Source organism: Schistocerca americana, chromosome 7 (assembly GCF_021461395.2).
Source record: "Schistocerca americana isolate TAMUIC-IGC-003095 chromosome 7, iqSchAmer2.1, whole genome shotgun sequence".
In the NCBI taxonomy this organism is placed as follows: Eukaryota; Metazoa; Arthropoda; class Insecta; order Orthoptera; family Acrididae; genus Schistocerca; species Schistocerca americana.
Window position 1 is genome coordinate 367,662,897 of NC_060125.1, and position 18,420 is coordinate 367,681,316.

The window sequence follows — 18,420 nt, forward strand, 5'->3', positions numbered from 1 at the left end:
GACGACTACTCATGAAAAACCGGAAATCCGAGTTTGAGTAACGCCGTAAATGTTCATGTGTCACTTTAAAAGTGTAGCAGCCCTATGATTGCACTAAGTGCCGAGGCAATATTTATGAACTTCCTAACTGACGACATTCTTCTTCCACTTCTATCAACTCAAATTGTTGATGTATAACCACTTACATTCAAGTCGCCGTCTCTGCGTCTGCACGAACTTAAAAACGTTAGAGGGGCGTTATACTTTTCGGAAAAGAGGTACAGTAACAAACTACAATATTTATGGAATCAGCTAATAATGCAAATGATGGATACTGAAAGAAAACTTAAAAATTCTAGAATATAAAATCGCTGAGGTTTTCGTGACCGTTTACTGACTTTTGCCTGTTAGTAATCGTCTCAGGATCTTCAGCCAATGGTTGTTACCACAATAACTTCAGCACGTCTGTAATATCTGTTTGGTACTCCACAAAAATATTCGACGCTGAAAACATGCATGAAGACTTTGTCTAGGCTACGTATCACTGGCAGAAACTGTTCCGTCTTTCTAAATTTGTTCGGCGTGGCCATGGTTGCTTTCATCTACATCTACATCTACATTGATACTCCGCAAGCCACCCAACGGTGTGTGGCGGACAGCCGTCGATTCTGCGCTGTCTGTTTGTAAACCTAGCAGACTATTTCGTCTCAATTGACGTCAGTGCTGAATATACGCAAAGTCAAGTTACGGAGGCAAATACACACTCAGTGTAAGACGAGTAAGCGCAGCTACAGGTCTCGAATACTCAGGAGCGCACACGTTTATTCCTCGTACATGTATGATGTAATGTAATCTCACAACAGAAGTGTGAATAAGACACAGGAAGTGCATTCTACGTGGATTACATACCATCATTGTCAGAATTATGTTGGTGATACTTGCAGTGCCTCTCTACATGGTGAAACAGAACTTAAATGACAGATTTTTGGACCTTAATCACGACTAAATTGCAGCAACAAGCCCCACTCGCTGGTTTTTTTCCACCGGTTTCTGACAATGTACAGACTTCATAGACTCGATGAAAAGTGTAACATTATCTTATGATCTTCAGAAGTTTCCTTGAATCTGATTACTACGCAGCATTAATGACATATTAATTGAAAAATGAATTAATCCGCATACTGTAGGATGAAGTGTTAACATAAAGCAATCAGACACTTCTCGATTTCTGCAACCTAATTCTTCTTCCTTCATTTCTTTTTCATATTTAACTATTAGGTGCATTTCGCTTCAACGTGAAAATCTTTCTCATGCTTTGAAATCAGTGTGTGAGAACACACTGTTGCCAGATGGAGCACAGACAACTGTATCGTGACATATTCATAAAGACTTTGAAGTCAGTGCTTTCTCATGCTTTGAAATCAGTGTGTGAGAACACACTGTTGCCAGATGGAGCACAGACAACTGTATCGTGACATATTCATAAAGACTTTGAAGTCAGTGTTTTTTTTTTTCAGATGGGCAAATAAGTGTCTGGCTGACTACCATACACGTCTTGTTGACACTCATCGGCAGCGCGCGGCCTAAGTACTTTGGCGGTGGGGTGTCCATACGACTAGTGTTGCGCTTACAGATTAAATTGCAAAACAAAGTGGCACAACAAATATTTCTACTCCAAAATACGTCGTACCTACATATACATCTACATGCATATTCCGCGAACCACTATACACTGCATGACGGACAGTGACTTGCAGGGGCCTACAAATATTACGATTTTTAAGACATACACTCCTGGAAATTGAAATAAGAACACCGTGAATTCATTGTCCCAGGAAGGGGAAACTTTATTGACACATTCCTGGGGTCAGATACATCACATGATCACACTGACAGAACCACAGGCACATAGACACAGGCAACAGAGCATGCACAATGTCGGCACTAGTACAGTGTATATCCACCTTTCGCAGCAATGCAGGCTGCTATTCTCCCATGGAGACGATCGTAGAGATGCTGGATGTAGTCCTGTGGAACGGCTTGCCATGCCATTTCCACCTGGCGCCTCAGTTGGACCAGCGTTCGTGCTGGACGTGCAGACCGCGTGAGACGACGCTTCATCCAGTCCCAAACATGCTCAATGGGGGACAGATCCGGAGATCTTGCTGGCCAGGGTAGTTGACTTAACCTTCTAGAGCACGTTGGGTGGCACGGGATACATGCGGACGTGCATTGTCCTGTTGGAACAGCAAGTTCCCTTGCCGGTCTAGGAATGGTAGAACGATGGGTTCGATGACGGTTTGGATGTACCGTGCACTATTCAGTGTCCCCTCGACGATCACCAGTGGTGTACGGCCAGTGTAGGAGATCGCTCCCCACACCATGATGCCGGGTGTTGGCCCTGTGTGCCTCGGTCGTATGCAGTCCTGATTGTGGCGCTCACCTGCACGGCGCCAAACACGCATACGACCATCATTGGCACCAAGGCAGAAGCGACTCTCATCGCTGAAGACGACACGTCTCCATTCGTCCCTCCATTCACGCCTGTGGCGACACCACTGGAGGCGGGCTGCACGATGTTGGGGCGTGAGCGGAAGACGGCCTAACGGTGTGCGGGACCGTAGCCCAGCTTCATGGAGACGGTTGCGAATGGTCCTCGCCGATACCCCAGGAGCAACAGTGTCCCTAATTTGCTGGGAAGTGGCGGTGCGGTCCCCTACGGCACTGCGTAGGATCCTACGGTCTTGGCGTGCATCCGTGCGTCGCTGCGGTCCGGTCCCAGGTCGACGGGCACGTGCACCTTCCGCCGACCACTGGCGACAACATCGATGTACTGTGGAGACCTCACGCCCCACGTGTTGAGCAATTCGGCGGTACGTCCACCCGTCCTCCCGCATGCCCACTATACGCCCTCGCTCAAAGTCCGTCAACTGCACATACGGTTCACGTCCACGCTGTCGCGGCATGCTACCAGTGTTAAAGACTGCGATGGAGCTCCGTATGCCACGGCAAACTGGCTGACACTGACGGCGGCGGTGCACAAATGCTGCGCAGCTAGCGCCATTCGACGGCCAACACCGCGGTTCCTGGTGTGTCCGCCGTGCCGTGCGTGTGATCATTGCTTGTACAGCCCTCTCGCTGTGTCCGGAGCAAGTATGGTGGGTCTGACACACCGGTGTCAATGTGTTCTTTTTTCCATTTCCAGGAGTGTATTACTCTCATATTTGAACGCGAGTTAAGATGAGGGTCTATACGTCTCGGTAAGAGACATTACGTTTCCTGTCTTATTTCATGATACCCACGAGAGGAATACGATGAAGACAGCAGCATTTTTTGCACAGATTTCCTCGGCCGGGTGTTCTCCAAATTTATCCAACAGAGTGTCGCGAGAACAGTGGCATTTCCTTCACAGATTCCCATTTACGTCATCTGAACGCCTTTGTTACTCTTTCGTACTGGCTATACCGGCACTTCTGTATTCGTTACATGTCTGTTGACATGGCTACTCGAAAAAAATAAACGCTAGAGCAGTACTCTAGATTTGGCCGCACCAGAACCTTGTTTGCTATTTCCCACAGAGATGCACTGGAATTTCCCAGAACCTTGCCAACAAATCCAAGTCTTCCATTCGCCATTACTACTCCGATTTTACATGTTCTTTCGATTCCATACTGCTTTTTGGTGCTATAAATGTTTAAAATATTTGATGCGATGCAGACGTTTATCTTGGAATTGAGTCACGTTGGAATAAGAGTAGTGAAAAAGGGCTATCATTTATACGAAATTAGGGCAGCTCTCTTCAGAAAGCCAGAGACCTGTAGACAATCAACAGTTTGATAGTGACCGGCAAACACAGCCCTAGAATTTCTTCATTTTTGCGGCCATAGTGTCCGTAGTCGCTTTAAAATTACTGAAATTATTTTAAATTCATGCAACTACAAGATATTCGTATTTTTGTCACCAAACGTTTAGTTTTATTGAGATAAAACGTAATCAATGATTTGTGATAAAACATATTCATAATTTGTCTCGCTCTCTAAATCTCAAAAACAGTTCCTTACAAAAGATGTCGGTCATAAAATACCATTAGTAAAATCGCATCTCAATATCTTTTGCTACGAACTGTTTTTAAAAAGCAAGTCAAACTGTAAATATTCATTGTATATCAGTAACTTAGTTTTATATCAATAAAACGAAACGCGTATGGTGTCAAAAACATGTACCTTCTTGTTGTTGCACTGACGGATTTAAAATACCTTCAACACATCCCTGTAATTCTCTAGAACAGCAACAAGTGAAATAGGTGGATTTCACTTTATTTCATATGAAGCTGGTTATTGAGAATGACTGAAAGAAATTTTGAACTATAATACAAACCATTGGCTATGGCTATTCATTTTCATATATTTCTTAAACGTGACATACACATGAAGCACTTCAGTTATTCCTGTCGTCAGTTATGTATTATTACAAGAAAACACAAAAAAAGGAGTAGGCGTATGATATTCCTATCGTCAGTTATGTATTATTACAAGAAAACATAAAAAAAGAGTTAAGCTAATGGTGCGTCAGTAGGCGTATTTACTGCACGATTAAATGTATGCCTGGGCGAGAAACCGTGTACGGCTGGATGAAATTAGCTGTCTCGGAATCTCGGAATTATTACAGACAGAAGGAAAAGAAATTTTCCTGGCTTAAATAGCAGTCCCTTAGGTTTTGTGCATGCAGCCTGATAACGTCGACTTCTTGCGCGATATTTCGGCTGATAACCATTCCGCCGTCTTCAGGTGAGTGTTTTGCACTAGGGATTGTTCTTTTATATTAGAAATAGGCGCGAAGAAGTATGCGCAAAGGCACCCGCTACATGAGTGACCTCCGTCGACTTCCGCGCTCTCTTGGACTACTACTCCATCTTTGGCGCGCAGGCGCATGCGTAATGTAATACTGCATGCACGCTCTCTGTCGGAATGCGCACTCGCGGAGTTAAAATGCAGATGTCAAAATTAATAAAATTAAATGTCGCTAGACGTGTCATTGGTCATAAAATGTTTTCTTCCTGAAGAATTTAAAGGCAGTACCGGGTTCCACGCCTTATCTAGTTGAAAACCACCATCTTACGCTAAACGTGTTTCTACCGATTCCTTAATAATTGAGTCCCAGAAGGATCTCGTGAAGACCAAGATTCCGTGGCAGAGTAATCTATGGAATGTATTGTGTTGATACAATGCTCGACTATGGCTGACTTACTGGGCGGCGAAAGATGAGTGTGGCAGTCATGTTCAACGCACTTTTCACGCACTGTGCGCATCGTCTGATCACAGGCCGACAGCCGTGTCGTGTCACCGTCCGGCGACAGCTGTCACTGGATGCGGATATGGAAAAGCATTTGATCAGCACACCACTCTTCCAACCATTCTTAGTTGTCGTGACCGGAGACGCTGTTCCTCAGTCAAGTAACCCAACTGGCCTCACAAGGGCTGAGTGTACCCCTCTTGCGAAAAGCGCTCAGCATACCCGGAAAGTCACTCATCCAAGTGCTAGCCAAGCCCGATAGCGCTTAACTTCGGTGATCTGACGGGAACTGGTGTTATCACTGAGACAATGCCGTTGGCCGAAACACGTTGGCCAATAAATAATTTACAGCTTTTGTGTAAATAATTAAAAATTTTTTTCCTCATTTAATCTGATGTTCCAGATGCAAGGTCGAGTCCTAGACGTTTAGTGATAATATTAATGTACTCCAAACTATAATTTTTCTATATTTTGCTCAAATAACATATAAGTTAAACATCTCGCTTTGTAATATCAAATATTTATTTGATGAGTTTGCAGTTCTTATATTAAAGCCCAAAACGTATTTTGTAGATCAGTTATGTTGTTAAATTACATCAGCTATCGTTGGTTTAGCGCAATCTTTGGCAGACGCATCGTTTGTGCAGTGATTAGTAATGTTTCGTAACTCATTGCAAGAGGAGATTGTATGTAAAGACCTCATGGAGAGTATGTGTAAACTGGGACTCCATACATACTACAATAATTATTGAACTATATGAAAAAGACGTAAATTATTTACAAACTACGGCGTGCACAAACTTTATCCTATTTGTAAACGTCACTACAGATATTCGGGTTTGGGTTATGACATGTTCGATACTCCTTCCATCATTGGCGATGATGTGGCGCAGACGAATAGCGAAATTCTGCATGACCCGCTGAAGTGTCGGAATATCGATGCTGTCAATGACCTCCTGAATGGCTGTTCAGATTGGGTGAATATGGCGGCGAATCGAGGCTCATGTCAGTGGCCCCTGGGTACCTCAGAGCCAGAATGCGGTCACCAAAGTGCTCCTCCAGGTCATCACTCTCCTGCTTCGATGGAGTCAAGCTCCGTCTTCCATTAACCCCATCTTGTCGAAATCAGGGTCACTTTGGATAATGGGGATGAAATCATCTTCCAAAACCTTCACGTACCGTTCGGTAGTCACCGTGCTATCAAGGAATATCGCAGCGATTATTCCGTGACTGGACATTTCAAACCACACAGTCACTTGTTGAGTGTGAATAGACTTGTCGATCGCGAAATGCAAGTTCTCAGTCCCCCAAATGTGTCCATTTTGCTTATTGACGAACCCATCCAAATGAAAGCGGACTTCGTCGCTAAACAAAACCGTGCATGCTGCATACTAATTCCCATCATGCCTCGTGGCCAACAGTGCAGTTTGAACGTCCTAATGCAAACCGTTCAGAAGTTATGACGATTTCATTTCATATAGTTCAATAATTGTTACCCTGTATATACACGTGTGTACGTGTATGTGTGTGTGTGTGTGTGTGTGTGTGTGTGTGTGTGTGTGTGTGTTTGTGTGTGTGTGGTTGTGTGTGTGTGTCTGTGTGTACGTTACACATCTCCTCCTAAACCACTGGACCAATTTCAATCAGATTTGTTACACATATACCTTACCGTCAGGTAACAATCGCTGTGGGGGTTAGACCAATCTCCCTATCACAGGGTTGGGGGTGGGGATGACAAAAAAGCGTAGCCCGCGACTCGTGAATTCCCGGACTTTCTTCACCCAGAATTTGTGAATGAGAGTACGTACTGACTTGCAATAGACTTTACACATAATTTCAATCCTCTACGATTTTTTCTCTCTCTGACATGTCCTACAAAATGAAAAAGCAAAAGAGTTTATCCTTACAGATTCTCTGCTTTTAATGTAGTAAAGTATCACATGTGCCGTATCACGTTACTAATTTTTTACTACTAACTGTGTTTGTAAAGATGTTGCAGAAAGTATGGACATATAGCACTGAAAGAAAATACAAAATTATATCGTTTTGCAACATATAGCCATCCGAGGTGGCCGAGCGGTTCTAGGCGCTTCAGTCTGGAACTGCGTGACTGCTACGGTCGCAGGTTCGAATCCTGCCTCGGGCATGGATGTTTGTGATGTCCGTAGGTTAGTTAGGTTTAAGTAGTTCTAAGTTCTAGGGGACTGATGACCTCACAAGTTAAGTCCCATAGTGGTCAGAGCCATTTGAACCATTTTTGCGACATATACTAGTAGTTCACTAGATACGATGTCAGAAACATTAAGTAAAAGGCAAGTCGCTGCGTGGTACAGGCGTTGGTGCACAGCTATTAACTAATACCTGGGCAACGCCTGGTGTCTCTGTAACTGATAAATATTAATCAAAAAAGTCATTCATTATAAACGTGCTTTTTAGAGACTTTCACCACCATTGGTTAATCAAGTACGTAAGAGAAGGGATTTTGGTAACATTTTCCTGAATTCTTTGTGGGTCAGAGCTCGCAATCTTTACCGTAATTGGCTAGAGAGTTTACGACACTGGGGGAGCCAGCACAATTTCTATAATAGCGAGCAGAGACACACACTTCATCTCAGACGCTAGCCGAGACGTCTTCGACTTTGGCACCTCAGCGGCAATCTCCGCCTTCGTCTTGCTTGGTTTAGACTCTGTTGCAAAACAGATGCAAATGCTGTGGCCGTATTTAGAATCCGCACCTACTACCTCTGTCACCCGCTACGGCAGGACCGTGTGAGTATCGTGAGAATGGGAAGCAACTACGCGTACCATGACGACGGGGCCGCGAAGTTGCTTATTTCGAGACTTTTCATTAAGTAATTTCACAGGATTTCGTGGGTGGAGCGATCTGTTTACTGATCAGGTACGCTGAGCACACGATAATAACCTCACAAAATCACAGTCTTCTTCTTCTTCTTTTTCCTCCTCTTCTCCTTCTTCGCCTTTTCCCGTATCTCTGTGGCGTTAGAATTCTTGTATGGGTTGTGGCACTGTTAGCGGTAGATGGTGGTCAGAAGCTCTTCATGGCTCCATTACTCTCGCCAGCAAGGAATTAGTGTACCCCATCAGTCTGCGTCCAAACTAAATCTCATTTTAAAGAGTGAGTACATTTTCTAAAGTGTTTGCATGCAGTGTAACTGTAAGAATACCGTCATAGGTCTCACTGCCAGCGAGCGTCATAGCAGCAGGCGCTCGCTGGCGAGCCTTAAATTCTAGTACTTTCCGTCGGTTTCTAGTACTTTCTCTATTCCCCCACCTTTTCCGGCGGGCAGGACATGGTCGTGTCGAATCGACAACCTTAGTTATCAGCGAGCGCGCGTAGGCAGCAGTAGGGTAGAGTCGCTCGAGCGAACATGTTCTGAAATAGTCGTGAGACAGCAATAGTGGAAAGTAAAATAAAAGTATATACTCGTAATACGATAAAAATGGAAGCGACGAATGAAAATTTTTACCAAGACCGGGACTTGAACCCGATAGCACCTCACGGGGGAGTCTTCCTTGAAACCCACGCGTAGGCGCATCTACCCAGTGAGAAGGAGACGTTGGTTCTAACCCTCGCCTTGGTACAAATTTCCATTTCTCTCTCCAGTCTGCATATATACACATGTCTGCATGTCTAATACTTCCGAAGGTCTCTAGAACCGTATACTTCCATTTGATAAAGATAAAAGTGTTTAATAGTGAACTGATAATAGCATTTCGTTGAAATAGGCATGTTGAATCGCCCGTGACTATTTCAGGATGAATGATTTTTGGTATTTGCCAGTTTCATGAAAGTGAATGAGAGTGATACGGTTAGGTGTGTTTTCTGTTGTTGAAAGCCGAATAAATGACATTAAAGGATTTTTTATTGATTTTGTAGTAAATGATAAAAGTCTCTTCAAGTACAATTAGGGTGCAGTTAAAATTTCTATGTGATCGTTGTGAAGTATGTCTCTATCCCTAAGGTCCAATACCCAACAACCGGATCGCGGTCAGATCACTTACAATTACGAAGTGAGAATTTACATAACTGCGGGGGAAGTGGATACTAGACCGGTATTCGTTTATTGGGACGTGGAAAACCGACTAAAAACCACATCCAGGATTCCGGCGCAGCAGTCTCGTCGTTAATCAGTGAGGTGGATTCTATCCAGTGCAGGACGCGCGACACTGGACTCGCATTCGGGAGGACGACGGTTCAATCCCGTCTCCGGCCATCCTGATTTAGGTTTTCCGTGATTTCCCTAAATCGCTTCAGGCAAATGCCGGGATGGTTCCTTTGAAAGGGCACGGCCGATTTCCTTCCCCATCCTTCCCTCACCCGAGCTTGCGCTCCGTCTCTAATGACCTCGTTGTCGACGGGACGTTAAACACTAATATCCTCGCCGGCCGAAGTGGCCGTGCGGTTAAAGGCGCTGCAGTCTGGAACCGCAAGACCGCTACGGTCGCAGGTTCGAATCCTGCCTCGGGCATGGATGTTTGTGATGTCCTTAGGTTAGTTAGGTTTAACTAGTTCTAAGTTCTAGGGGACTAATGACCTCAGCAGTTGAGTCCCATAGTGCTCAGAGCCATTTGAACTAATATCCTCCTCCTCAGGACGCGCCCACCCGATTCCCGTAAAAGGCGCGCTAACGTGACCGTCTATCAGGGCGGGTAATCTGTCATCCGCGGCGTATGCAGATAATATAGTGAGGTAAAGAGATTCACTGTAACTGACGGCACTTCCAGTGAATGTAAATGTCAACGACGATATATGCAAAAAATTTAGTGGAACATGTAAATTTCGTCTTGAACGTGTTAGTAGCATGGAATGAACGAAATCGGTGCGACTTTCAACCTGTTACCATCTTTGATATTAGAAGGGTACGAGAATCGTTGAACATATTCTCAGTTCGAATATAACATATTCCCTTGCGAGGGAAAAGCTCACAGTTTTAGAATCCATCGCTAGTGCGAAACTCAGCTTGCCCTTTTCGCACGCGATAACCTGTGAACTATGGATCAAGAGCAACAGGCAGACTCCATATTACTAGATTTCATTAAAGTACATGGTAATCAAAAAGTCAGTATAAATTTGAAAACTTAATAAAACACAGAATAATGTAGACAGAGAGGTAAAAATTGACACCCATGCTTGGAACGACATGGGATTTTATTAGAACAAAAAAAAAAGCAAAGTTCACAAAATGTCCGACAGATGGCGCTAGACAGCAAAACTGCTGCCGTGACGGGTGAGAGGTACGCCGATATGTTACAGAATCGCATCATCTCCAGCCTGGCTGATAAACACCTGCTGGAACGTACGATGTTTATGTAGGATGGCGCTCCACTCCATATTGCTAGACGCGTGAAAGATCTCTTGCGCGCGTCGTTTGGTGATGATCGTGTGCTCAGCCGTCACTTTCGTCACGCTTGGCCTCCCAGGTTCCCAGACCTCAGTCCGTGCGATTATTGGCTTTGGGGTTACCTGAAGTCGCAAGTGTATCGTGATCGACTGACATTTCTAGGGATGCTGAAAGACAACATCCGACGCCAATGCCTCGCCATAACTCCGGACATGCTTTACAGTGCTGTTCACAACATTACTCCTCGACTACAGCTATTGCTGACGAATGATGGTGGACATAATGAGCATTTCCTGTAAAGAACATCATCTTTGCTTTGTCTTACTTTGTTATGCTAATTATTGCTATTCTGATCAGATGAAGCGCCATCTGTCGGACATTTTTTGAACGTTTGTATTCTTTTGGTTCTAATAAAACCCCATGTCATTCCAACCATGTGTGTCAATTTGTATCTCTCTACCTACATTATTCCGTGATTTATTCAGTTTTCAAATTTATACTGACTTTTTGATCACCCAGTATTTGACACGGTGTCACACTGCAGACTGTTGAAAGAATAGGTTTACAGAAATGTGAGTGGCTCGAAGACTTCTTAAATAATAGAGCCCAGTATGTTGTCCTCGATGGCGACTGCTCATCAGAGACAAGGGTATCGTCAGGAGTGCCCCAGGGAAGTGGGATGAATTGTCTAAACCAGCTAGAGTCGCAACAGGTCTTCTCATTTCGTGAAGAAGTAACACAACTGCTGATCGCTTTTGCGTTGTTAGTCATCCGTTGTCGGCCATGTTGTAAACACTGGTCTCCTAGCGACGGAATCGTGAATTACGCGTCTTTTCGTAACTCTTTTGGTTCTGCAATCTCCACTGCTATTGCTGCTGAGATGCTCAATGGGATATCTAGTAAAACTCGTAAATTATGCCCGAAACAAATGGTGACATTTCGTGCGACGCACTGTAAAAATTATCACTGCTAATTTTTTAATTCTGATACTCTATTCCGACTTTTTGTATCACAGATGGTATGTCATGATCTCACTAGCACAGTTTGGGTCAGGGGTAAGCAGACTGCCATTGCGTTGAGGCTCCGTGTAGTGTGAGTACACCACCGTTTGAAGGTGTCGTCATCTTCCATACCGTTGACGTCCAGTTCGAAACAGTTTTAGGACTTTATCCCGCCTCTATGTCCCGCAGGACAAACGCACCAAACTTACAGATGTTTCCAAAGCTCGCAGTTTGCTGTTCCCCTCCTCTAGCTACTCTTCATTCCATGCTAGAAGCGGTAGAGTGCTGCCAAATAGACGAGAGCGAAATGGGTAGTGTTCTTAGTGGAGCACTGCAATTTGACATTAAAGCTGGCGGCGACGTTCGGTGTAGAGGGGTGAGTCCCAGGGAGAGCTGGAGGGAATGAGAGAGGGAGAGACGTAGAGAGAGAGAGGGACGGAAGAATCAGAGGAGGAGGGCGCGAGACACAGCAGGCAGCAGCGCCAACAAAAAGCGAAACAGACCAGGCCGCTGTGTTTTCTGTTAATTACGGCGCCGGGCAGGAGCAGCCCACCTGCACGCGACGCCACGCCGCGCGCCCCAGAATGTAATCTGCATAGTTTGCGCACTTCACGCTTGGCGGCATCTGTTGCTGTTTTAATTTATTAATTTCCAACTTTTCGTGGCGCGCGTCCGAAATTTTTGCGAGGTAGAAAGGACGCGGTGCCGCGCCGTACGAGAGAGGGCCGCCGAGCGCTCCACACTGGCGCAGCGCCGCAACGCGCCGCGCACGTCCGCGTCAGGGGCGGGGGCTGGGGGCCGGACCCGGCCGCGTCTGGCCGGCTGGCCTGGGGGCGGGGGGCGGCAACGGCGGCGGCGGCGGCTGCGACGCCACCACCGGACGCCGCCCGTCCGCCAGGACGTAGCACGCACAGAAAGGTCCCTTTTAATTAAAATGCAACGTCACGTGTACGCGTCGCGTCGACACACACAGACACACACACACGTGGGGTTCCTCTCCCGCCGGCACGGACGGGAGACACGAGTACAGAGAGAAGCGAAAAAGCCAGCAGGTAAATACAACGGGCGGCAGCGGCGGCGGCGGCTGCGGCCAGTGGCAGGCCCACAATACGAGTACACCAGTCCGAGGTAATAATGTCAGCGGGCCGCTATATTATGTTTACCGAGCAGCGCGCTCTGGCGTGCGCCGTCTCCATGGAGACCGCCGGCGGCCAGGAAGCAGGTGCTCCTTGGCAACCACTGCTCGCCACTCTGTCTCCCCTGCACAGCTCCGGCATGATCTCCGATTTTTCCACCGCACACTCCCTTCTCCCTCGAGACACTATTGAATTTCTGTGCGAGCGTCGAACTGAAATGGCTATAATTATACAGTACCACTCCCACTGGACGCAGAGCAATCAACGGAAATAATTTGGTGAAAAATATGTATAAATTCAGCTGACTACGTCTTATTTTGAGAATGATATAAGCTCTTGTTCGCCGTTCTTTTCCCGAGGACCTCTCTGATTACTGATTTTTTGACAGTGAGAAAGAACAAATTATTGTTAAGTGCCTCCAACTAACTTCCCTCTTTATGCAACATTCATTTCTTACCCATGAGAATTGGGCAAACTGTAACAGAACTTCGTTCTATGCGTTGGGAGTGGTGCAGACGGGTTTCTAATTGGGAATAATTTGGAGTGATTTTCAGTTCCAGTATTCATTTTATGACCAAGTGGTAACCTCCCAAAAACCTATATCGCAGCCGAGAATTGGAACTAATTTCAATTTATTTTTGGAACGATGTTTTCTGCTGTCGACGAAGAAAATAGTATATTATTATGAAAAGGATAGATTGCTACTCACCACGCAGTGGAGATGTTGAGTCGCAGACAGGCACAATAGAATGATTGATAGACAAGTAAGCTTTTGGTAAACAGGCCTTCCTCTAAATTAGACAGGAAGCTTTCGCCCGAAATGCTTTCATCTGAAGTAGACAACTTACAAGCGCACACATACACGCAAATGCCACTCACACACTCATAACCACTGTCTCAGAGTTTTTGTGTGTGTGTGAGTTGTATTTGCTCGTTTGAGCGTCTAGTTCAGAAGAAAGCGTTTTGGGCGAAAGCTTACTTGTCCAGCAGCCTTTTTGTTGTGCCTGTCTGCGGCGACTCAACATCTCCACTATATGGTGAGTGGCTATTTACCCTTTTCATAAAATTGTCATTATTCCATGCTAAATGTCCCATTGTTTAAGAAAATAATATACATATATTTATATTATGTTGGACGTATGTGGCGATGTTCAGATGAGGAAATGTCAGTCGCTGATTATTTCTTGGTCAAGTCACTACTAAATAATGCGAATGGTAAATTTGACTGGAGAGGCTGATACGTTATTGTTACCTGCCTTCTGCCACACAGCAATCACTGATTATTTTAAACTTAAGCCAAGGGTGGTACAGTTAATTTCACATCCCTAAGGATATACATGGTGGTTGAGCTGCCCCTATCCATCGATTTTATGCAATCTGCAACACCTTCCAGTACTATGTATGAGATTTTCGTATTCTCTTACTCGCTATGCACAAACTATTTGTCCTACAGAAGAAATGAATGGGAACTTTCTGTAGGAAATTTAATGTAATTAAATTTTGTACTGGGATGCGTTTTCACTGGAGGCCATGGTTTTCAAGCTATTCAGAAAATTTTTTGACTAAAGTTCAGTCTTGATCACATCATGTATGTTTTAATAATATAGGTAACCGGTTTCGGTTCTTTCTACAAAACCATCATCAGACCCATGGCTCCCTTAGGATGGTAGCAGCGTAGCAGCGAGGAGAGCTCCACCTACCATCCTAAGGGAGCCATGGGTCTGATGATGGTTTTGTAGAAAGAACCGAAACCGGTTACCTATATTATTAAAACATACATGATGTGATCAAGACTGAACTTTAGTCAAAATATAACAATTAATTGATCACTGCTTTCCAAAAATGTTTACCAAAATATTCAGAAAATCACGTTTGAAGGTCACTTTTGTACGTTTTTCTTGAATAGTTCGATAACAGCGGCCTACATTAAATTTTCTACAAAAAGGTACTATCCATTTTTTTTCTCTAAGACTGGAAGTTTGTGTATAGGAGCTATAGAATGTGAAACTCGTGTGTGGTATTTGAACGCATTGCAGGTTGCATAAAACTGATCGGTAGGGGCAGCTGACTCATCCTGTATATTTCCATTACAGAGTAATCACATGAGCCAACTACTTATATTCTTTGCTTGAAATCCCCTATACTGACCTTCACTTTGAAAGGGAAAAAAAAAATTCTACTCGTTTCTTTCACTCCAACTAAAAAACAAAGAAAATTTAACCCAGTTCAGGCAAGCACTACTCTCAACAGATGCCTTTGCAAAATTAGTTATGTCCTCAGACGCGTAGAAATACTCTGTACCTAACTGAGAATAACCGTCTCTCTTATTTCCACTACATTAATGTTAAGAGTCCGCCTCCGCAGATGCGTGGTCATTGCAGCTGTATACCATAAGGGGACCCAACTTCGATTCCCAGTACTTCCAGGGATTTTTTCTTGGTGGGAGAACTGGTACGGAGTGTTCTCAGTCGCCTCTGGCCAACTGAGGAGCTACTCGGTCGATTAGTAGCTGTTTCAGCATCAACAACCCCGACAACAAGCGGGTTAGCGGTGTGCTGACCACACATCTCTCCGTACCCCATCCGATGACGCCACTGGCAGAGGATGGTACGGCGGTCGGTCGGGTCCGATTGGCCCACCTATGGTCAGAACGCCGAAATTAACCTACTTTACCACTACAGAAGATTGCTGCCCATGTAGCTTCTTGCTTTAAGTGTGAGTTTCGTCGCAGTTAACACAAAGGTGTGTCTTCTAGAGCGCATAATTAAATCGGCCTGGAACGGATACAAGCAGTATTTCCATAACGCGTTTCTCGTGCATTTTCATGGAAATAACAGACTGTGTCGTCCAAAAACAAAAATAGTATAAACTATATTTCTCGAATGAAAGCTCTTTGCTGGTAGCAGATAACTACGTGGAGCGTAGGGAGAAATGTCTGGAACTCTATACGCGGAACAAAGTCTTGGTTCGGGTGAATCTGATAAATGTTGGGGAAACTGGAGAAAAATAAACTCGTATCAATAATAATACAGTACAACAGAGAAACTTAACAAATTAAGTGTACAGTTAATGTTCGAAATCAACCAATATCAAAAAACATTAGTGAAGACAGAGGTCTCTGTAGAGAAGAAGGCATAGGTTATTGCGAAATGAATTTCGGTATTCCGTTATTCACGATTGTTACGATCAATCGTGCTGACTCAGAATAGGTAATAATAGCGTACATGTCTCTCATGAGAGACGTCAGGTGCATTTTCTTCGGCGTTTCAGCAGATATTTTCAATTTTGTTTTTGCATTGTGTAGCTGGAATCTGGCCAAACAAATATGCTCATCACGTCTTTCACGCGACGCCCAATGTCGACAGAAAGCTTGGGTTTGTTTCCTGTTCAAACAAAATGATTTTTAAGAGGAATTTAACGGGCCCATTGGATACAACACTCCCAAATTAGTCTAGTCAGATATTTGTTGTATCGATGTGTATTAACAGGGGCAGTAAAACACGAAGAATAAGCAGCAGTTCAGTAGCGACTCAGTAGCGCCACCTGGTTTGCGGTAGAACTCAGCGCTGGTCGTGGCAGTGCCGTCTTTGGTGGGACGCTGCTTACTCTTCGAGTTTTACTGTTCTGTTAACACATATCGATAAAACAAGTATCGCACTAGACTAATCTGGGACCGCTCTATCGAAAGGACACATGATGAGCACTATTTGTTTGAGCTGACACCAGCTACACATAGCAAAAAGGAACTTACGATTTTATATATATATATATATATATATATATATATATATATATATATATATATATATATATATATATTGTGTCACCGCCAGACACCACACTTGCTAGGTGGTAGCCTTTAAATCGGCCGCGGTCCGGTAGTATACGTCGGACCCGCGTGTCGCCACTATCAGTGATCGCAGACCGAGCGCCACCACACGGCAGGTCTAGAGAGACGTACTAGCACTCGCCCCAGTTGTACAGACGACTTTGCCAGAAGGGGATCACTGACAAATACGCTCTCAATTGCCGAGACGATAGTTAGCCTAGCCTTCAGCTACATTTGCTACGACCTAGCAAGGCGCCGTATTCAATTGCTAATTAATATTGTGAAGCATGTATCATCAAGAGCGATGTTCTACAATTATGGATTAAAGTTAAGTATTCCAGAAGCTACGTACTTTTCTTTATAGCATTCATTACGTATCCTGTTTCAGACCTCACGCCAGCCTGCGTGAGCTTAACGCGTGCCTTTCGGCTACTTCCGAGTGGCGTGGCTGTCTTGCTACGCCACTACATATATATACCTCTCAACGATGAATACGTTAATTATCCACAAAGATTTCACAACTGCTTCGTATTAAAGCAAAATAAAAACAAGAAAAAATTGCAGAAATACGTAAAGAATTTCCAGGCGTGAACTTCCGCGAAACGTAAGTAGGATTAATCCCAACTTACGGAATGTAGGGCTTGGTACGGAGCCATAAGTAGTCAGGAATGTTTATAAACGACGTTGTCATCATTTATGCCGTAGAGAAAACATAATACAAACATGGTGTCTCTCAAAATTGTACGACGCAAAGTCATCACAACTCAGATGCCAGATGTAATAGTGGATGATACCTTTTGTAGTGTTCATAATCAACTGTCAAATCAAGTTCTCCTTTTCCCTGTTTTCCTACCGATTACCAGTTCTGACCTACCCTCCTCCATTCTATCTCCCTTGGTCCAGATCTGTTTCCCTCGTTTACTCCAGTTGTACCTTAATGGCACAGACTTCCCTTTCCTGCTTTTCAATCAAAATGTTCCTGATGCATATTCTGCTGTTCCAGGACAGAGACTCTTTTGTTTTCACAGCGTTCTTCCCACAACAACAGTGAAAATAGTTTCTACAAGAGTGACAACAAATCCGCATACTCACTACCCTACACATTTCTCACTCATTGATAGAATTGAAAGATATCTGATTTTAACGTGAAAGAATGTATTAAATTTGTCAAGGGCACGATTTGTGCTACATGTAAGCAAACCGAAACTAACGTGTTTTGAGCTCTTTCCGCTGTTTATTTACTAACTGATTTAGGAACATAATGACACAAGAATGAATCAGTAGTTTCTCCGTTTTGAAACAATTCGCGTTACCAAGATTGTCTGATTAGGCTTCTAAACTTTAGACCTCGGAAAATTTCTGTTTACTTCGGGGCTCTCCAACTAGCACAGAAAAATGTTCAGAAATACGATTTATTAATATTTTTATGGTGAGAGTGGACACGACTGAAACTAGTAGCTGACGGTTTAAAAGAAACTTATAATATTAAGAAAATTTAAATAGAATTTTCTATGTTTATGACATTGAAAATCTAGGCAGTTATCAGAATTTCAAATAACATGTGTTGTTTATAAGAAAAAGCAGTATAGGCACACTAAATATGAAAACCAAAATAAATTCAAATTAAACAATGTTTACTCTTAAATAATTACTCGTTGCGAACGAGATATAACTGTGTATCTAATTCGGCGGCCTTCTTCTAGAAGCAGCGGAGCACAGTAATCTATGCGAAGCGGGACTGCTGTGGTACACGTAAGGTGAGGAAGCTGACTTCATTAAATATTTGGTTATTCTAATACAACCTAGTACAATTGTCGAAT

At 44.0% G+C, this 18,420-nt stretch overlaps 1 protein-coding gene across 1 annotated transcript in view; it reads right to left on the bottom strand.

The window, feature by feature from the left end:
• The window catches only part of LOC124622941 (ankyrin repeat and SAM domain-containing protein 1A-like), a 145,779-nt gene extending 132,867 nt beyond the window's left edge, over nucleotides 1-12,912 (bottom strand). Inside the window, exons 1-2 of the mRNA XM_047148731.1 lie at nucleotides 12,799-12,912; nucleotides 1,770-1,773 (exon numbers count right to left, since the gene is read on the bottom strand). Coding sequence (XP_047004687.1) covers nucleotides 1,770-1,773; nucleotides 12,799-12,912 — 118 coding nt within the window. The remainder of the gene's footprint in view (nucleotides 1-1,769; nucleotides 1,774-12,798) is intronic.
• Nucleotides 12,913-18,420: the final 5,508 nt, after the last annotated feature.